We start from the raw sequence: 20,366 nt of genomic DNA, 5'->3' as shown, positions 1-20,366 counted from the left end.
ATCATAGTTCCTATTTTCTTTTGACGTTACCCTAGTAACCGCACCAAATAACAAACATTGGGCTAAGAGAGCCAGGGGACATAGCTAGTCTAGCTAGTCAAAATGCTTAATGTGTCCATTTAGAAAAAAAAATTTCAATAGGATATAGCACGAGCCATATTTGATTAGTTTCTTAACGTTTTAATCTCTGGCACAGTTATCTTGACTACCTTATGTTTATACTTTTTTCCACAGTCGATGGTTTATACCGAATTATAGACTAGCTAACGTAATCATAAATCAGATTTAGCTACGTTGGTTAACTATAGTTAGCTAGACTAACAGCGTCCATATACAACCTGCGATTAGTGAACAAATGGATTTGTGGTAAGTTTATGAAAATGGAGGTCTTCTTGTTGCAAAAAGCTGTTCAACTACACACAGGGACAACACGATGATACTCTCGATGTTTTCGTTTCTTTGCACATGCCAGAAGCAAAGCTTATCTGTGGCTGAGCCATTTCACAGACCTATTCAAGAAACACCAAGTATTTCTGCGAGTTAGTTCTATTTTCTGGATAGTTTTTTAATTCAATAGCTTAATGCCTTACCTTGCCTATTATCGATCTATTATTAAAATCGCCCAATTAATGAAACGTTGTATTCAGCTGTATTTAGATTTTTGTTGAGTGGTTTGTGTCCACTCCACTTGGAAACAGCTATCTATGTAGCTAAGCGCATGTAAATTTGCAAATGTATCTGCAGAAACTACATTTATGCATTAAAAATCTACATTTACAATTCACAGACACACATTCTGTTAATTTGGATGCCAAAGGTAGACCAGGAATGGAATCCTACAGGAACTTAAGGGTTTAAAACATGAAACATTCTTGGATAGACTTTCCAATTTTATTTCATTGTGAGTATCTCTACATATCAGATATCAGTATCCTAAATTTCAAAATGTTTATGCTCCGATACTCCAAAAAGCACCAAAAGAAGGACCAACAGAAACACCCTAGGTTATCACATACCTTGCTGAGGTTTCATACACCTGCATCATTTCAGCATCACCGTGGTATCAGAGGGGGAAAGGCGAGCAATTTCACACTATTCACATCATGTCTCTTCTGTATGCTTTACATAGTGTGGACTCAAAAACATGTTGCTCTCAACATGTTCACAGTTTTAATACAGTAAATATTTACTTGCCATTTGTGTAAATTATGTTATGTTATATATTTTTTGCACAATGACAGGAGTACCGTTCCCTCATATGGAGGCCTATAACAGTTTGACAGTAACAACAAGAATTAAAGGCCAATAAGTGATGTGGTCACAGCCAGCTGATAATGGGATCCAATGGGATTGTTCCCTGGATAGCTCAGAATTACCATGTTAATCATGAAACTGGAGATCAAAATATTTCCTGTCTAATGGTAATGAAAGAACACATTCAAATGTGAAAAACAGTCTTTACAGCAACCCGACGACAAGAGCGGAAAGACTGTGATGGAAAGTATCAATAAATATTCAGGAAACAGTGCATCAAGTCAATTTAATTCGATACAAGCTTCTTGCCACAAGGCCAAACAAAATCAATTGCTTTCGAGTTGGCCTATGCTCATGTGACGAAGTTGCATATTATTCTTAGAATGCATTACGTTTCAAAATTAGCCCGAAAGCTCTAAAGCTGTAATCCAGGAACAAAAAAAATCATAGCTTGTAAAAGAACAATTCAAAGGTATTCCATTGACATACATTTTCAAATGATATTAATCTGACAGAGCAGATTTGCTTTAGCCTCAACAAACCAGAGGAGCAGCGCCACCAAGATGCCACTGCCTGAATTGACCACCAGTAAAACAAAAAATAAAATTCCCTCAAAAAAAAGGACCACATTTGTCCTTAAAGCAAAATAAATTGTTCCAGTGACTGTTGCAGGTCCAGGGAAAACCGATTTAGTTGTTTCAGAGCGGTGAAGGATTTCCATTTGACTAGCTCTGCTGTGTTCTGAACCCAGCAATGTTATTGTCAGTTTTGTCCTTTATGCTGGACAGCTCTCTCCATGCGCCGATACCAGTATTTCACCTTGGTGTTCTCCATCATGTCATCAAAGGACTGCAGTCCCTCCATCACTCTGAGGACCCCAAATACTGCCTACAGGTGAGATAAAGCAATGATAGAAATTGTGTGCAGTAAGTAAGCAGACATTTAAAAAGGTTTGTGGGGCTATTGAGTAGTGCCTCCAGGTGCCACCAATTCACTCATTCTCAGTGCAGTAATGTGGTATATAGTCTGGAATAAAATCCTTACTGCGACAGCGTCAGCCAGCAGCCCAGCTGGAGAGCACATAATTAGTCACAGTGTCAGAGACAGAGGATTTCATTTGGCAGGTACTTGGAAGATTTATATGTTGAATTGCTTTGTGGACAACAAGAATTATAGCCAAATCTTTAATAGGCCAATATACACTCAGTGAGCACTTCATTAGGTAAACCTGGACACCAGCTTGTTAATGCAAATATTTAAATCAGCCAATCATGTGGCAGCAACTAAATGCATATAAGCATGCAGACATGGTGAAGAGGTTCAGCTGTTTTTCAGACCAAATATCAGAATGGGGAAGAAATGTGATCTAAGTGACTTTGACCGCAGAATGATTTTTGGCGCCAGACAGGGTGGTTTGAGTATCTCAGAAACTGCTGATCTCCTGGGATTTCACACACAAGGTCAAAGGAGAAGGGCCAGACTGGTCAAAGCTCACAGGAAGGTGACAGTAATGCAAATAACCACACATTACAACAGTGGTATGCAGGAGAGCATCTCTGAACACACAACGTGTGGATAGGCTAGGCTACAGCCGCATTAGTAATAATAAAAAAAAAAGAGAAGTTAATACCTAATAGAGTGCTCACTGAGTGTGTGTGTGTGTGTGTGAGTATATATATATATATATATATATATGTCATATTGTATTATATTATAACATCCACAAAAGCTCTTTAAATATAATCATAGTATTCCTGTACCAGGTCTGCCAGGTTAGGCTGCTCCCCACCCATGAACTTCCTGGTCTTGCCAATGGCGGACACCCAGTCATTCACTGCCGTATACAAGTCCTGTCTCACGTCGTCCTGCAAGTTGTGTCTGAAAACAGGAGAGCATTATGGGTGAGCTTGCAAAGAGCAGCCATGGGCACCAGCCGTAGGGATATTTACTGGGACACAATAACACTAAGAGTCAGGGGAGATGCAACGACCTTAATCCATGAGATAGACATGACAGGATTCATGGGCCTCTCAGCTGCTGAGCCCCTGTGTCTAAACCCAGCCTATAACTATGCCATCTGCCATTCAAACACCTTTTAAAGATCCAGAAATCTTTCGGTTTTAGCTTTTCTTGGTTTACTGGACTTATAAACCAAATTCAACAAATTTACTACAATAACAGAAAGAGTAAACTTACAGGTTTATTACTTGTTCTAACTATAAGCAACCCTGATAATGAACTCCAAAAGTGAGCAGACTTCAGTGTACCTTAAAGAATTTAAATTTGAATGTTAAATAAGTGCTGTTAAGAGTCTAGACATGTTTTATTTAGCCATTTCACCTTTGCAGTTACCTAAAATGAATGTTTATAACTTCCAGGAAAGTCATTATTCCTGTTTTGTTAGATGTTATATTTCTATTCTATGGATAAATATAGTGCCATGAAGCAGCAAACTTCCCAACTTAGACCAAATTACATAAGAATAGCCTTTGATTTTTAATTCTCACATTATTATTGCATTTAGTTTGCATACATTACATTACATAAATGGCATTTGGCAGACGCTCTTATCCAGAGCGACAGCAGTTGATTAGACTAAGCAGGAGACCATCCTCCCCTGGAGCAATGCAGGGTTAACGGCCTTGCTCAAGGGCCCAACGCCTGTGCGGATCTTATTATGGCTACACCGGGGTTTGAACCACCGACCTTGTGGGTCCCAGTCAGGCACATTAACCACTCCGTTACAGGCCGCCGCCGCGCAAGTGGTTGCAGTAAATGTATGGCATAAGGAATATTGTAGACCTTAAATGCGGTTTATGTTGTGAATCTCTGTCAAGATCAGTTCAAAACCAAAACTTTCCAAAATATAGAGATGCCTTCACACCCTGGAACATTAAGTTCATTATCAGGCAAGCATTAAAAGCATTTTGTGCTGCACCCACCTCCTTTTCAGTCTCTTTGAAATGAGGAACATGGCAAGCGCCCCCACATATTTGGCAAAGAAGCCCTCAAATGTGCCAAACTTGCCTTCCCGTACTATGTAGTCAAAGGAGGCCAGAGACTCACTGGGGGTCCTATACACATTTGGGGAAATTAGGTGCACCAGCCAATCATCTGCCCATTGGCGCCACTTCATCTCCTCCCTGGAAGACAGGAAGTGACACAGAAGCATGCCAAACATTAACGACAATCCAATTACTTGGGGTAATGCATTCTGCACCAACAAGATATGCAGTCTTGAACAGAACATGCCTCTTCTTAATTGCCTTTTATATTATATTTGTGACCAGCATTGCTGGCTATAATTCTATAGTCTGATCAAAAAATATTACAAATCGGGGGAAAAAAACATGACATCAACATACTTTCTTGACCCCTTTTCTTGGTAGAGCTGGTCTCCTTCACTTTCACTCAGCATCACCCAGTACTTGTTATTGTACTCTATCACCTCTTTTCCTCTATCATTTGTGGACTTCATTTCTGGGTAGCAGATAAGAATCTGAGGAATTGTCTTCTCCCTGCATAGTACAAAACATTGGGACAAAAATGTCTAAAGCCTGGTATAATGCATTGCATACACCAGGAACTAATGTCATTGTTGAACACACATGACACTTCCCAACCACTTAAGCTTTACTTACTTGCTGACCAAGAATGTCTTCAGAGTACTGATTATTACAGAAGAATCATTCAGTTGCTGTTCAGTTGAGTCAGTCAACAGCGGTGATAAATGGTTCAGATGGACAGCACAAAGAGAGGAAAAATGGTTCTTTGGTTACACAAAATGAAAATCATTCTTAAAACTTTAATAATCAACTTTCAGTTCATGCATGCGTTTGTCCCTTACCACAGTGTCATCTACCATCAGGATGGGCACTTTCCTATACTTTGACCACTTGATCTCCTGACGGATGACAGGGTTGACCTCCACAATTTGATAAGGAAGTCCACTGTAGTCGAGAAAGGCTCGCACCTTACTGCAGAATGGACAGGTCTTGTATTGATACAGGGTCAATGCAGGCTCTCTCTCGGGTGCCTGGATGAATCACAATATAAAAGCATACTGAAGGCGACTGCTGAAACGTACGTGATTTGCGTGCTTAATACATTCATGCACTCCTTGTTTTCTAGAGAGTGCTGTCCATGTTTTTCTTCATTATATTTTTTTGGATTCAGCACCCGTTTTTCAGCACGTTTCTTTCTCAATGATCCTCCGTAATGTGAGTTATGTACCATTCACAGCAACATACAAAAATAGTGCAATTATTTCAAACAGAACTGAAATAGGCTAACACTAACTACAGTTTCACACGTCCAAAGCCGAGGGTGCTTACGTCTGTCGTTTGGTCTGCGAACTGACGCTGAAAAGTGAATTTTATCGTCTGGTACAAGCCGAATCCACCTCCCAACAAGAAAGCACATCCCAGGGTTCGCCCCCCGAATCTTAGTGGGGGAGAATTAAACAGTTTACTCCTATACCCCGTGCCACCGGTTCCGTAAGCCCTTACGCCCCCCAGCCGAGAGATTCGAGGTGGGAGTGCTGTCAAGTTCCCGGTGCTACAGCTCTGTGTCAGGAGAGCATGCCGCCCGATCTGACCCAGCAATCTTGTACAGGCTGCTGCCATCTTGCCTTTCACATTAACCTCCCACAATTCCTTTGGAAACGAAAGTAGCCTAACAGGTGATTGGCTGAAAAGGTTCATATGACGTTGCCTTGGTTTGTCTCTATGGTTGTGTAAGCATGTCTTTGGTTTGGCGAGCAAACTCCAGTGGTTACCGAAGGTATTGCAGTTTATTAAGCCTCGGCCTGATTCCAAAAAAATTCTCCGTTGAGGTCCATTCAAAACTAGTAATTTATTTTTCTAGTCTATGATTGGCGAAATTATAGGCCTGCTATTTTGGACAGTACTTTAAAAAATTCGTCACACTGAACTAATTACTCTCCGTAATTAGACCGAATGTTTTTTTCTGATCCGGACATAACATAAGATATTTTCAATTCCAATTCATCCCTTCCAGATCCCTTCACGTTTAGGAACCCAGTGTGCATGCCGTCGTGCCAAAAGAAAAACCCAGAAATCAAACGTAGCAGCCTTCATGAACCAGCTTCATGCTGGAATCCATGGAACTTTCTTTTGAGTAAAAAACGAAAGGAATCAATTACGGTAATCAACTATAAGTTACTTTGGATGAAAAATAAATGTTAAAAAATCTACAAGCTTTGCACACCTGGATTTTGGCAGTTTATCCCATTCTTCCTGGCAGATCCTCTCAAGCTCCGTCAGACTGGATGGGAAGCATCTGTGAACTGCTATCTTCATGTCTTCAGATGTTCTATGGGGTTTAAGTCTGGGCTTTGGCTAGGCCACTCAAGGACATTCAGACACTTGTCTCAAAGCCACTACAGCATTGTCTTGGCTGTATGCTTTGGGTCATTGTCATGCTGAAAGGTGAACCTTCGCCCCAGCCTGAGGTTGCATGCACTCTGGAGCAGGTTTTCTTCAAGGACCTCTCTGTATTCTGTATTTGGCTTCATTCGTCCTTCCCTCAATTCAGACCAGTCTCCCTGTCCCTGCTACTGAGATAACCCCATAGCATGATGCTGTCTCCACAATGCTTCACCATCGGGAGGGTATTAGCTTGGTGATCTGCAGTGCCTGGTGTTTGCCAGACATAGTGCTTGGAGTTCTGCCCAAAGAGTTCAATTTTTGTCTTGTCAGACCAGATAATCTTTTTCCTCATGCTCTAAGAGTCCTTTAAATGGCTAATTCCAAGTGGGCTGTTACATGCATTTTACTCAAGATTGGCTTCCGACAAGCCACTCTACCATAAAGGCCTGATTGATGGAGTGCTGCTGAGATGGTCATACTTCTGGCAGGTTCTCCCATCTCTGCAGAGGACTTCCGATGCTCTGTTAGAGTGACTGTAGGGTTCTTGGTCACCTCTTGGACCAAGGCTGCATGGTTACTCAGTTTGGCCAGACGGCCAACTCTAGGAAGAGTCCTGGTGGTTCCAAACTTCTTTCATTTGCCCACTGTGCTCCTGGGAACCCTCAAAGCTTTAGAAATGGTTTCATACCGTTGCCCTGATCTATGCCTTGCCACAGTTTTATCACAGCAGTCTACAGAGTTCCTTGGACTTCATGACTTGGTTTTTGTCTGACATGCAGTGTGAATTGTGGGACCTTATATACACAGGTGTGTGCCTTTCTAAACTATGTGACTGAAATGTTGTAGACACATCCGAAGGATGATTAAAGCAAACAGGATGCACCTGACCACAATTTGGAGTGCCACATCAAAGGGTCTGAATACTTATGTAAATGAGAGATTTCAGTTTTTGATTTTTAATGAATTAGCAAAAAATTCTAAAATCATTTCACTTTGTCATTATGGGTTATTGAGTATAGAATGAGGGACAAAAATGGCTATTTTACCCATTTAAAATTAAATCTACAACACAAAGCGTGCAAAAAGTGAAGGCAGCTGAATACTTTCTGTATATGTTATCACCAATAAACTATGAAGTTTTAAAACTACCATGAGAGTGTCTGAGTATTCTTATTGGGAGGCATAATGGCTATTTCTGCAACCAATTGAGGCCTCCTACAAAAAGGTTTTAAGAGTACAATTTATTTTTTTGCAGGGAATTGCATGAAGAAAAAGTACAAACGAAGGCATAAGCCTGTAAGCCTTTATTTATTTCAATTTTAGTCAAGATTTATAATATGCAAGATCAATTGTATAACATTAACAATAACTAAACTGTGTGGCTCTGTGGACAACTGTGAAACTCTCAAAAGTCCTGCTCAACTGTGAAACTACACATATGTCTTTGCTGTTCAGATATCAGTAAACAAGCAGTATAAAACATTCAGCATTTTTCTGGCTGAAACAATTCCTGACGCTAATCCTACCATTTTGTTTGGCATCCTGGCAAATAGAAATACATATCTGCAGATACGTTTATAGAAGCAGAGAGGAAACAATTGAAACAATATTCACTGTTGCCTGGGCCAGTGTGATGTCAAAAAAGATGTCCTAGGCGAATTTACCGTTCACATTCATAGCGCATCTCTAAATAGTTATTTTTATAACAATGTTATATTCCAAGTATGCTATTAATGGGAATATAAAGCATATTTTACCTTATAACCACAGATAACATTTGTCCACACATAAACAAGTTCAAGCCCAATAACTCAAACGCATTAGAAAATTTTCAGTGGTTGTGAAAATTTAAGTTTTTAAACATTTTTACTATCATTATCTTTACATTATCTAAAAACCAGCCTTCTTAACCTTGATGAGATGTCAGTTGTGATAATGGCCACTAATTCCTGATATGCAAAACTTGTAGCTCATCAGAATAACTTGATTCTTTATTCAGGACATCTTATTTCCATGACTCAACAAGGCAGTTGTGATATACAATGATAAAAATGTATACTTCATTGTTTAAAGAAAGGAAACACAAGGTTCTGACAACAGAAATAACACATAATATTGAGTTTTAAAATTGGCTCTAAGCATTATTTTTACAGCTGAAATGGATTTGTGATGTGTTTCATGAGTTTTTAAAAAAATAATTAAACTATTATTTAGAAAACATCAGTAAAGAAAAAAGTGCAATGAGCCAACACTTGAAATGCACAGTACAGCAAAAAATGTTTAATACACTGTAGTTCTCTCCTTATTTATCCATTTCAGTGTGGTTTTATAGCTTTGTAGACATTTTCTTTGATCCAGAAAATCTAGAAGATCTATTGCAAGAAATCATAGGAGTGTTTATAATCATGTTAAAAACAAACATACAAACAAAAAGGAGAAATTTACTCCAAAGTATGTACAATTCAAACTAATGTCTTCCTCGCTGTTGACAGTCTCCACAGTGCAGGGGAGGACAATGTTTTTCTTTTTTTTTCTTTTAACCTGTTGCTGTGAAGTCAGTGTCCACACCACACAATGAGAAAGAAAGAGATACAACCTTAACTAAAAGAGAGAGACATTACTGTGCTGCTCTGTAATAACAACCGTTCACACAAACAACTCCTCACACAAACAGTCCACCCCCTGATCTCAAGGGTAACATTCAGAAATGGGCATTACTGAGTTCTGTGACAATGGGTGCTATGCAGAAACTAAGCCGATAGGAAAAAGCCTTCCACCAAGGACCAGACCGTCATCAAGGGGGACCACTGGAAGCACTCCTTGTTTTCTTAAATTATTAAGTAGAGAACACCTCCCAAATGTTTTGTTCCATAAAACACACACACAAAGTGGAGCAAACCAGAAAAACAAAGCACAACCATATAACTTGTACAAGTAGTATGTCTTGTGTGCAACGCAAAAACACCTCCTATGCAGCTCCTCCCACTAATGTCCCACAGCAAGGTTCCTTCTAGAAACTCAGCTGAGCTGTGAATGGTTCCTTTCGTCACAAATGTTACAGTAAATTAACTGAAGATAATTCCTGGTGAGAGACAAAAAAAACAAAAAACATTCTTCTCCTCTTCCGGTTCTGTAGCTCCCAGTGTTGTCCTCTTTGTCACCATTTACCTTGAAGTATCCATGGGATCCTCTCTGAAGTTCCCACAGTGCTCCATCACCTTGCTGGAAATCCCAAAGTGCAGTTTAGAGTCAGAGACAGGTCAAAAATGCGACAATTACTTCAAATGAAATATTGGTGGTGTTATGGGAATGAGAAGATGTGCTGCAGAGGGGGAAGGGTTTTATACCTACCGTGCCATATCCTTGGTCTCCTCGTCTGATGTCTCTAGCTCTAGCACCTTCTGCAGGAGGGCGATTCCTCCTTCTTTGATCAGTAGGGGGCAGTATTTACCCGCTGATGTGTGTGTGTGTGTGTGTGTGTGTGTGTGAGAGAGAGAGAGATAGAGAGAGGACATTAGAAATATAAAATGTTGCCTCCATACAGCCACTGATGATCCATTCAGAGATCACTGAAGCCATGGTATGCCAGCATTCTTGGGCCAGCGTCTGGCGTGCAAGATACTTACGGTAGACGGACACCAGATTATACAGCGCCCATGTGGCCCAGTGCTGGCTCACTGGAGCAATGCTTTGAGGCAGCAAGCGTAGTATTGGCTCAAAAGACCTGCGGAGGAACAGTGGGCAGATTTGCTCATCTTCTTTCAGCATTTGACTTTCCACGTATTTATACTTTATCCCTGATTTTCCCGTTTTTCCCAACCCTGAATTCCAAAGCCAAACTTGTTGATCTCCTTCCGGCAGGAAGCGATAGCACACGCAGCTTGTCCAATTCAGCAGTCATGTACTGTCCCCTATCATTCCCCAGCGAGGCTGAGCCCATTGCTGCCTTACCAAAGTACTGGGACTCAAACATCAAGGGGTAGGGCTCATGCTTTCGCTTGGAACAAATATTTTAGCAGATGCGCGCATCTTGTGACCAACTACCAACACAGCACAGGTACCAAAATAAACAAGCAAAACAACTAAAATAATCAACCGTCATTAAAATAACACCATAATAAAAAAGTAATTGCATATAATATTACACTTTTAAATATAAGATCAATGTCCCACCTGTAGTTGATGTTCCTGGGAGAGTTGACGTCCCAGCTCCGGATGGCCTTCCACATCCGGTCCATCACAGCATCTCTTTTGGGGTCGTCCATGGCCCAGGCGTCCGGCCCATCGAACATGATGTGGGACAGCACACCGCAGGCGTTGTACGACACCTCAATGCCGTCCGCCTTGCTGTCCAGGAGTTCACTGAAGAGGGACACAGAGAAAGACGCTGCTTTGAGCCGGGCAAATCAAGGGGATTCTTTCCATTTCCCCGCGGCCTAATGAAATACATTTTTATTATTCATAGATAAATGACAAACTGGATAGCCCATTTTGGCCTACAAACATAAAAATAAATCTGCAAAAATCATTACAATTCAAACCTTTTACAGTAGTGTGGGTACTCCCACATTCACTCTAGGCATTAGCTTCACTACATTACAAAAGTGAAAAGGGGTGCAAAAAACATCTGCCAACATAATAAGAGAGATGTTCTCCTGAAGAGAAACTGATGTGCAGAGGAATGGTGTAGAGGCCCGTGGTTTCGGTGTGATAGGTGAGCCTGCGTGCCCCTCTCTCTCACCTGAAGACAGTGATGAACTGCATGGTCAGCAACTGCGGCCTCAGAGCCCGCACCTCTGCCACATTACCCAGCAGCCCCAGCATGTTTCGGTGCAGCTCCTGCTTATCAGGAAACTCCTGGCGAGAGGCAGAAAATGCTGGTCACATGACCTGGATGCATAAAGGCTGTAGGGCAGTAGTTCCCAAACCTGGAGCACCCCTGTTAATGCTGGTGTTTTGTTCCATCCCTAATTGCCATCAAATAATTTTAACCAGTTAATCAGCTTTTCATCTTATGATGCATTTTTCAAGTTTGTCATGCACATTATGCCAGAAATACCTTTGCAATTGCATGAAGAATAAAATGGCCATGTTCACATTGGGCTTATTGCTATCTTGTAAACAATTACATAAGGAGAGGTAAAGAATAAAAGACTGAAGTTAACTAATAGGCTCATAATTAGGTAGTTGAAGATGCATTCAATTTCATTTGTAACTTAATTCACTTTAGTCTAATTTGATCAGTTTAAAAAGTCATTTATCACTTTACACAATATAAACATGGGAAATGTATTCTTTATGGTATGCATAGCTATCTGACAAAATATTGTTAAACAGGGTAAGAAGTCTCTCTAAACATGAAAAACACCTTATTAAGAAAAATGAACAGCTTGTTAAAAGTTGGAATGTAATTGTGGTTGGAATGAAAACCAGCATACACGGGGTACTCCAGGTCAGAGTTTGGGAACCACAGCTGTAGGGCAACCAAACCCACAACACTTAACCAAGTTCTAGCTAAAGATTAGCTTGTCAAAATTAATTTGTAAATGCTGTTTTTGTAACAGAAGTAAACTGAATGACACCAGTTCCATACTCATTGATCACAGATATAAAATAAATCATGTGGAGGCATCTTCACTTCCCTGCACGTTATTTTTTGCGATCTGTCAACAATCTGACAAAGAAAAAATCACTCCATGTGAGCTGGAATCTCACCTCCAGGCACTCCAGGAAGAGTGTCATTCCCCTGCAGTTGAGGAACATCTCACAGTTATCGGGCGTCTCATCTGTGATGTTCCAGAGAGCGCTCCAGGAGAACTCCATCACCTGGTCACACTAGAGACGAGCAAGGCAGAGAGGCAACTGCTGAGTGCACAACTCTGAGTGTGTGTGTGTGTGTGGGTATTTTAGTCTTAATGGCTTATAACTCACCATCTTGTCCAGTAGCTTCTTCTGTATGAGGTTCAACATTGTCTGCAGACAAGAGGAGGAATTGCGGGCATTTATGAAATGGCACTATGAAGCATCAGTCATAAGTAACACAGTTCTCCTGCATATCACCGTACACTTCAATTGGAAATGGCACCAGCCTATGCTACAGGATAATGGGCCTTCCGGATACCCCTGCGTACCGTGACAAAGCCCATCTTTCCCACGACCTCCTTGTGGTCGTTGTCCACCTGGCAGACCAGGGCGTTGCAGAGGTGCACGGCGATGCGCTGAATGGATTCGTCCTGCCGGGCCGGCTCCAGGATCTTCAGCAGCAGCTGGTTGACGCGGTAATACTGGAACTCCAGCTCCTCCGGGATGCTGAAGTTACACAGCGTCAGGCAGCAGTTCCTCTGAACCTACAGGGAGCACAGGGGCAGGCTGAAAGGACTTTTACATAAGTGTGGCTCTCTGCAGACCCCCAAAAGGAAACACACTGCGTTTACCATGCTGACACAGGGTCAGCAATATTTGATGAAGAGTGCTTGTCAATGCAGGACTATTGCTCCCATCATTGCACTGCCTCCTGAGTGGAATGCTCCCAGAACTGTTCAGTTTAAATAGTACTGTATGGGTTTTCCACATACAGTGTTTGATGGAGACAAAATTCTCAGGCATCCGAGCAGAAATGGATAAATACCATGTGCATATGTGGGAGAAATATGAAACGAAAATATCAGATTACGTATGACTTTCAAGCACTTTAGAACCACAGACTGCAGGTCTATGAAAACATATCTGTATATAAATACATCAACAAATCTGATTCAGGTGCCTTCTAGAGTCAGGCTTCCAGAAGTAGGAGAGCAGGGCGGAGAGTCCCTGGGTCAGAGCAGCAGTGAGGCCCCTCTGCTCACCGTGACCTCCTGGTAGTGCTCCATGCCGTTCAGGACCACCTGGATGACCTCCCTGCGCAGCCTGGCGCTCTGATCGGTGCGGTACTCCGTGTTGGTCAGGTAGAACAACGCCGCGCTCCCTGTCACCTGGATGCTCTTGTCATACTTGTGCAGCTTCAGGGCTGAAATCACCAGCTGCATGCACACAGAAACGTGACCCTACGTTTGTAACTACACCAACTTGGGGATAGTTAAGATTCTGGTTGCTGTGGAAGCTGCAAGTCCTACCATTGGACACAACGTTGTAAGTGCAATCTGGCTAAAGTTAGCGACCAGTTATTTAGTCAGCAGTATGGCTCAGGGGGCGACATGGCTCAGGCAGTAAGAGCAGTCATCTGGCAGTCGGAGGGTTGCCGGTTCGATCCCCCGCCCGGGCTGTGTCGAAGTGTCAATTGTACAGCGCTTTGTATAAAGGTGCTATATAAATTCCAACCATTTACCACATTTACCATTTATAAAAAAGCAGCATGTCAAGACGCACAAAGTAATAAAACAGCCATTTTTGGCTAGCTGCATGCCCCCACCCCCACCCCCACCCCCACCCCCAGCCCCGGCCGCACCTGCAGGGCCCGAAGCAGCTGGCTGCAGTGCTGTATCCTGGCGATGTCGAACAGGTGGTTGATAGCTCGGTGGGCCACCTCTGGGCGGAACTCAGTGTAGGCCTCGATGGCATTCAGGATCTGGTCCTCATTCTTGGCTCCTGTGACCTGAGCAGCATGCAATTCAATAAAAATATGAGGCGGGACAAAAGGGATTTACAAGTGTAGCAATAATGTTTAGAAAAAGGTTTTTTCTTTTCTCCCTCCCCATCACTGAAACATCCTCCATCAATTTGGGAGGACACGCAAGGGTGCAGGGATCCACAGAAACATATTTTAGGAGCTGCTACAAGGATAGGGTGATATGAAGATTGTCATACCAGCCTTGAAAAGTTACATGGTATGCAATATACGGTTTAAATTATTTGCATTGCTAAAAAATAATGATATGGGGCAGTACTGTGTACAAGCATGCAATCTCTGTGCTTATAATTATTCACATACGGTTCAGGCTACATGTTCAGCCTACATCAGCTATTAGCTGTACATTATTTCAACAATCATTTTGTTATGATTTCTACAATTAATTTCACAGTTTAATTCGGCAAAGGTGACAAGTCACCTGTAGGCTAGTGTCTGTGCCAGAAACCCTCCAAACAACAGGATGATGTATGGACATAATGGGGCAGAATGGAAAATTCACTGGTACAAAGTTTGATCTGGACCTTAGAGCACATTACCACACTGATCCAGAATACGTTTCCATTATACTATGTATGCCCACTGGTAGCCAAATAAATTTTGACACTGTGCAATACAACAGCTATAAGTCCACTACCTCACACTGGAATTGTTGTTTTTGGGGGCCGGACTCGCTCACCTTGTATGCCGGAATGTGCGTCAGGTTACAGAGCGTGGTGTCATACAGCCCCAAGAACTGCAGCGGCCTCTTCAGCTCCTGGAACGGGTATATGCTGCTCTTGGACGGCTCCGTGCTGCACGGTGAAACAGGACAGACCATAATTTAGCACTCTCATGTGATTCACACTTTTCTCACATTCCTGTGTAACTAAAAGCCAATGCAAAAAGATATGCATGACTACTGCAGCCAGACTACAGGGAAATATTTATTTAAATGTTACCTGTTGTGTTCAAATTGCCTCTTTTATTTTTATATGTTGTAAATTTTGCATTGTAAAAGCTTTGATTTTGATATTATTACATGTGACATTCCTGCCTGGTGTGTGGTTAGACCTGTTTAAATCCACCCATAGTGCTGAAAAGATGTATGTTTATGACATGAGTCATGGCAGCACTAAATATCAGACTGGCATTCGGTTTAGACAGACAGCCAGTTCTCTTTTATAGGAAATTTGTTCTTGAAATATTCCTCAAGTCAAGCACGTATCGCATCAAAATGAAACCCTGTATAATTAAACAGGATTGAACCAGTGTGTAAGGTTTTCTATTTGCTAAATATTGCGACAACAACCCGAGAAAGAGGGTCTGTATCTTAGAACGTAGTATGAGGTAGAACTGAAATGTGAAAGATTACTCACCTGGGACGTCCCATGGCCTCCTCAAAATATGGAACCGCACAGTTGTCCAGCATGACATGTCCCGAGATGTCCAAGGAGACCAGGTTGACCAAGCTCTGCACAATCGCGGTCAGAATCTTCTGGGTCATCTTGAATTTGGAACTACGTCGGCTCTCGCGTGAGATGTCCAGGTGTCTGAAAGACAAACGGGAATATTGGCACGTGCAATGAACCTGATCTGCAAACAAACAATCATACTCAACACCTGATGCTAGGACAATCATACAATAATACAAAGAATGTCCTTTGTAAACACACTGACACATGCTTCCTGATGACGCACATTAAAAAGGGTTATCGAACTGGACATGCCAGGTAGAAAAAAAAAAAAAAACAAGGCCAAAGGGCCAAAACCCAAAATTGCGACCGTCCCTCCCCCCCAGATGCCCCATGTAATCACCGGACACAGGCCATCTGCACAACGGTGTGAATGTGTTCCTCTGACAGGTCCACGTTGTACAGCACCAGAGAGGCCAGCCGCTCTTTCCACTGGGACAAGAAAGTCATTTTGGGCAGGCGGACACAGGAGAGGTCCAGGGAGGTGAGTGAAGGGAGGGGCTTCAACAGGGCCTCCACATCCACTTCGTCTGTCAGGTTGCCCAGGTTGAGAAGCCGTAGCCGGTTGAAGCCCTGAAAGCTAAAGTCGGTATCTAGCATTTGGCTGGAGGGCCGGTCTTCGTCATCGCATGCCAGCGGGGCCCCACCGCGCTTGAGGAAGATGTTGCTGCAGCCAAACAGGCTGAGAGAGACCAGAGTTTGCCTGAAGTTGTAGAGAGCCTTTAGGCTGCGAGCCGACAGGCTGCTGCAATTTGTGAGGTGGAGCTCAATCAAGTCCTGAAACAAAGAAGGTGGGGGGGAATAGGAGAACACAAAAACCGAAAACATTATTTGAGATGCAAATGAGATACAAATGTGTGTCAGAACTTACCCACAAAGTACCTGCAAAGTATTCTTGCCAGTGCAAATTACTGAAACTTTTTGATACAGTCTGACACAATAGACATGCTACAGTACAGCTGAGATGCTTTTATCAGCAATAAAATTAGAAACCTTGTGACAGCACAAGTACACTACATCAGCACTTGGGTTTCTAGTCTGCCATAACTAGAAACCTCAAGTTAAATCTATAAATAAAACATGCTTTTCACACTTATAGCCACATTCCTGTTGTATGAGGAGAATACACCTATAAATACACATTGAAAATTCCAAAGATACTTGATGGTTAATACCACCAGCAAGGCAGAATGAGAATGATGTTGCATGTCAGAATACATTCTCTGCTTAAGTGGGTGTGGACAGTGAGTATGGGCATGCATCTGCTGCTCCGTGCAATTGAGTGTCATATGGGTTTTCATTTGTGGCTTTTATAAGCAAGTCTATAGTGCAGCTTTTGATTTACAACAGATACTTAGCTGACTTTATTGAAAACCTTGCGGTTATAAATAGCATACATTGTGTTCAATTTTAATTACATTTACTTTGTTCCTACACCTGTGTAGACAACCCTGATCTCTCAGGCTACAGGATTTAGACACTGCTCAGTCAGCAACAGACTGTTATACAGCAATGACCTGCAATTCAAGACTATGAAATGACCACTTCAAGAAAGGCACTGAGATATGAGCAACTGGAAACCAGACACATTTAACACGACTCAGGGAAAGACATCACCATAGCATTTATTTTACAGGTTCATAATGTATAGACATTTGCATTTACGGATGATACTAACAGGCCAACATTCAACTGAGAGTGAGCGTATGCTGGATGTCTTGTGGTTCCCACCTGTTTCGCAATAGCCTCTAGGTCTCTGTCCTGCACACTGTCTTCCCTCAGCTGCACCCGTGTGAGCCGGGTGCTGTAGGGGTCCGAGAACAGCAAGAAGAAGCTCTCGGGCATTTCAAAGTTGCTGTCTGTGTGAACCAGCTCCATGTAACTGGGAGAAAAAAACAATAGCTTTTTACTTCTATCAGCTACTATTGTAATAAATTCACTATACATAAACTGGAAGATCATAAAGATATTGTTTTTAAAATGCAATCGGGAAAATAAAAGCATTTGAAGTTTCCGTTTAACAAAAATGTAATGTACATGTCTGCACGATCGTAACTTAAAAGTTTTTGATTGATGCCTCTCATACAGCAAATAAATAACTGACTCGAAAGAACAATGCAATTTATTGTCCATATAAGAATAATTTACAATAGAAATTCATAACATGAATATAAATATTCGCTACCACTTACGCGCTGACAAGCTTATCGCAGATCTCGCTCGGCAAAAATATATCTGGGTTCAGACGTAGCCTGTTCTTGTCTCCAAGGCAGCACATCGTCCTCCTCAGGTTCCGAAGACAGTATACGGTACTCAGTGCCATCAGGGACTCCGGGTTGTCCCCCGCTTTCGCCGCCATGGCAGCTTTTCTCCGCCGACGCGGTCAACAACGGGCAAAGCAACTGGCCTTGAGGTGGACACAAGTTCACACCGACATCGGGATGTTCTTCCAAATACGGATAGCGCCAAAGACACCAAACCCAGGCCACACGACAGGCAACTGTGAACGAGAAAATAAAGACAAATCAAGATACATACGCCGGTAGCTAGCGTTAGCGTGATTGCTAGCTAGCAACTGATACCCAAAGCGACGCAGCTAATACAAAATAAACGCAACGTATCCATACACTCAGGAGAATAAACTGATTAAGTAGGACATCAATATCTAAACAAGTAGACAATCGTCTAGCCTACACTACAAAAATCAACACGACGCCTGTAACTATTATGTAACGACTGTGTAAATTAAAATATTCAAAACCAATGGACCGTACGTCCAAACATGACAGGACAACAAAACTATCGGTAGCTACCTAGGCTAACGTCGTCCAGTTCGCTCACTGCTTGGGTAGTTAAACAAGCCAACTGGCTAACCAGATAGCTAAATATTATGATTCTTGTCAATGAGTTTGAAAACTGGCTGGTTGAAATAATAAGTTGCGGCAAAACCAATAAACTAACAGTTAACTAACAGAGTAGCAGACTAGGTAAATTATTCTGATATTGTATTTCGAGAAGTAGGTAAGTTGGCTAGTTAGCTAGCAAACCAGCAAACTACCAAAATAAATTAACTTCGCTACCAACTGAGTGAAGAACAAGACTCAGTCATTATAATTTAACATAAGAAGTCGACATGGTCAAACATATAATCAGTCATTCATAATAAAGGCCGAGTAGCAATAATCACCAATGCACTGTACATTTTTATGCAGCGTTAGCCAGATTATTTTACACCGCTAGCCAGGTATACAGCAACAAAGCTAACGCAATAGCTAGCTTGCTTGTTATTCATACCAAGTCATGTAGCGCTAGCTAGCTAGTAAAGCTAGCCCGGTAGCTTGTATGCTAGTTAGCTAACTAGCTAACTAATTCTCTTTGGATATTCCCCGTTTACACGATCTGTCATCCCTGCTCAAGTGCACAGATTATTAGACACGCTCCTACCTTAACGTTAACGACAGATGGTAGTTCCAGTTAATTTGGTTTTTATTTTTATTTACTTAGCTATTTAACTCTCCTTTCGTTTTTTCGCGTTCTCCTCTGCTGTCAACAAAACAGACTGTGCTTCCGGTTCAAGCATTCTGTAACCGGAAGAATTGTTCCTTGCCAGTACCGGGCGAGGAAAAGTTGGTGGGGTATTAAAAGATATTATGGTGAAAGATATTACCATAACTCCTGCGTTCCAGTTTTGTACATTTATCATGACTTCGAATCTACTTAACTTCGAAAACGAACTTGCAATACTTCATTTTTACAGTGTTACAGTGTTCTTCTGCATTATACAGATTGTATCTCTAATACACTGGCTTCATGTGTAACTCAACTGACACTTTACATCAAATAACTCCAAAAAAGCTTGTACAGTGAGTTTATATGCGCTAACAGTTCTTTAAAAATGTAAGTAGTGTGGTGCGCACAACCTGAGACCACTATTTGTTCATATGTACAGCCTATGGAAACAAGATTCTGCTATACAAGGTTCTTAGTTTTACAAAAAAAAAAACTTTTAACTCTTAATTTCAAAACTATCATATCAGTATAATGGGTTTTCTTGGAGAATGAATAAAATATGTATGACAATTTCCTATCCCATTTGTTGATTTATCTGTTTCTGTCAAAGCTGTCTAGCTGAAGCAATGATGCAATTTTATGACATATATGTTTCTAAATGCAAAATAGCATTATCTATTTTTTTCTAGTGGAATATTTGCACCTGAGAACGCATCTGCTAGAACCTGAGCGACATGCAGCAGTCACTCAAGGCTGTTTCTAACTGCTTAACTAGATGGTTCCAGCGAATGTCAAGCTGTGACCAAATGAAGGCATTGTCTCCTTGCCAGAAACATCTGGCGATTAACATACATTGTGAATGCCATGACTATGGAAACAGCAGGACAAGATTCCATCTCTTTGATAACCTATTTGTGGACGCAAAGGGATTATAAATAACTTATGTCCCAGAACTGGGGCTATTTATACCAAATGTAATTGGAGAACTCTTTATACATCTCTCTTGAGCTGTTCGGAATATTGTAAATTGAGTATCACCTCAAAACAGCTGAGTGGTTTGGGGGACATTCCCTTCATTGCAGTGTATGCTATTTCCTACTGAATTCCACAAGATGTCGCCATAGACTAGATTTC

At 41.7% G+C, this 20,366-nt stretch overlaps 2 protein-coding genes across 2 annotated transcripts; both read right to left on the bottom strand.

The window, feature by feature from the left end:
- Window positions 1–869: 869 nt before the first annotated feature.
- On the bottom strand, window positions 870–5,901 carry ptgesl (prostaglandin E synthase 2-like). The gene is made up of 7 exons (XM_061260717.1): window positions 5,589–5,901; window positions 5,102–5,290; window positions 4,896–4,951; window positions 4,620–4,772; window positions 4,197–4,397; window positions 3,015–3,132; window positions 870–2,142 (listed from the first exon to the last, which is right to left on the bottom strand). The coding sequence occupies exons 1-7, from the start codon at window positions 5,877–5,879 to the stop codon at window positions 2,017–2,019; spliced, it is 1,134 nt and encodes a 377-aa protein (XP_061116701.1). The 5' UTR covers window positions 5,880–5,901; the 3' UTR covers window positions 870–2,016.
- Window positions 5,902–8,607: 2,706 nt separating this feature from the next.
- On the bottom strand, window positions 8,608–19,306 carry zer1 (zyg-11 related, cell cycle regulator). The gene is made up of 16 exons (XM_061260278.1): window positions 19,167–19,306; window positions 17,915–18,222; window positions 17,454–17,604; window positions 16,066–16,499; window positions 15,627–15,800; window positions 14,948–15,062; window positions 14,089–14,235; window positions 13,490–13,663; window positions 12,776–12,991; window positions 12,576–12,617; window positions 12,360–12,479; window positions 11,386–11,501; window positions 10,818–11,006; window positions 10,271–10,368; window positions 9,996–10,098; window positions 8,608–9,866 (listed from the first exon to the last, which is right to left on the bottom strand). Exons 2-16 carry the CDS (start codon window positions 18,079–18,081, stop codon window positions 9,809–9,811), a joined length of 2,304 nt encoding a protein of 767 aa, XP_061116262.1. The 5' UTR covers window positions 18,082–18,222; window positions 19,167–19,306; the 3' UTR covers window positions 8,608–9,808.
- Window positions 19,307–20,366: the final 1,060 nt, after the last annotated feature.

The sequence above is a fragment of the Conger conger genome, chromosome 11, assembly GCF_963514075.1.
Source record: "Conger conger chromosome 11, fConCon1.1, whole genome shotgun sequence".
Lineage (NCBI taxonomy): Eukaryota > Metazoa > Chordata > Actinopteri > Anguilliformes > Congridae > Conger > Conger conger.
The sequence above is the reverse complement of the archived record's forward strand: the minus strand, read 5'-3'. Positions and strand labels throughout refer to the sequence as shown.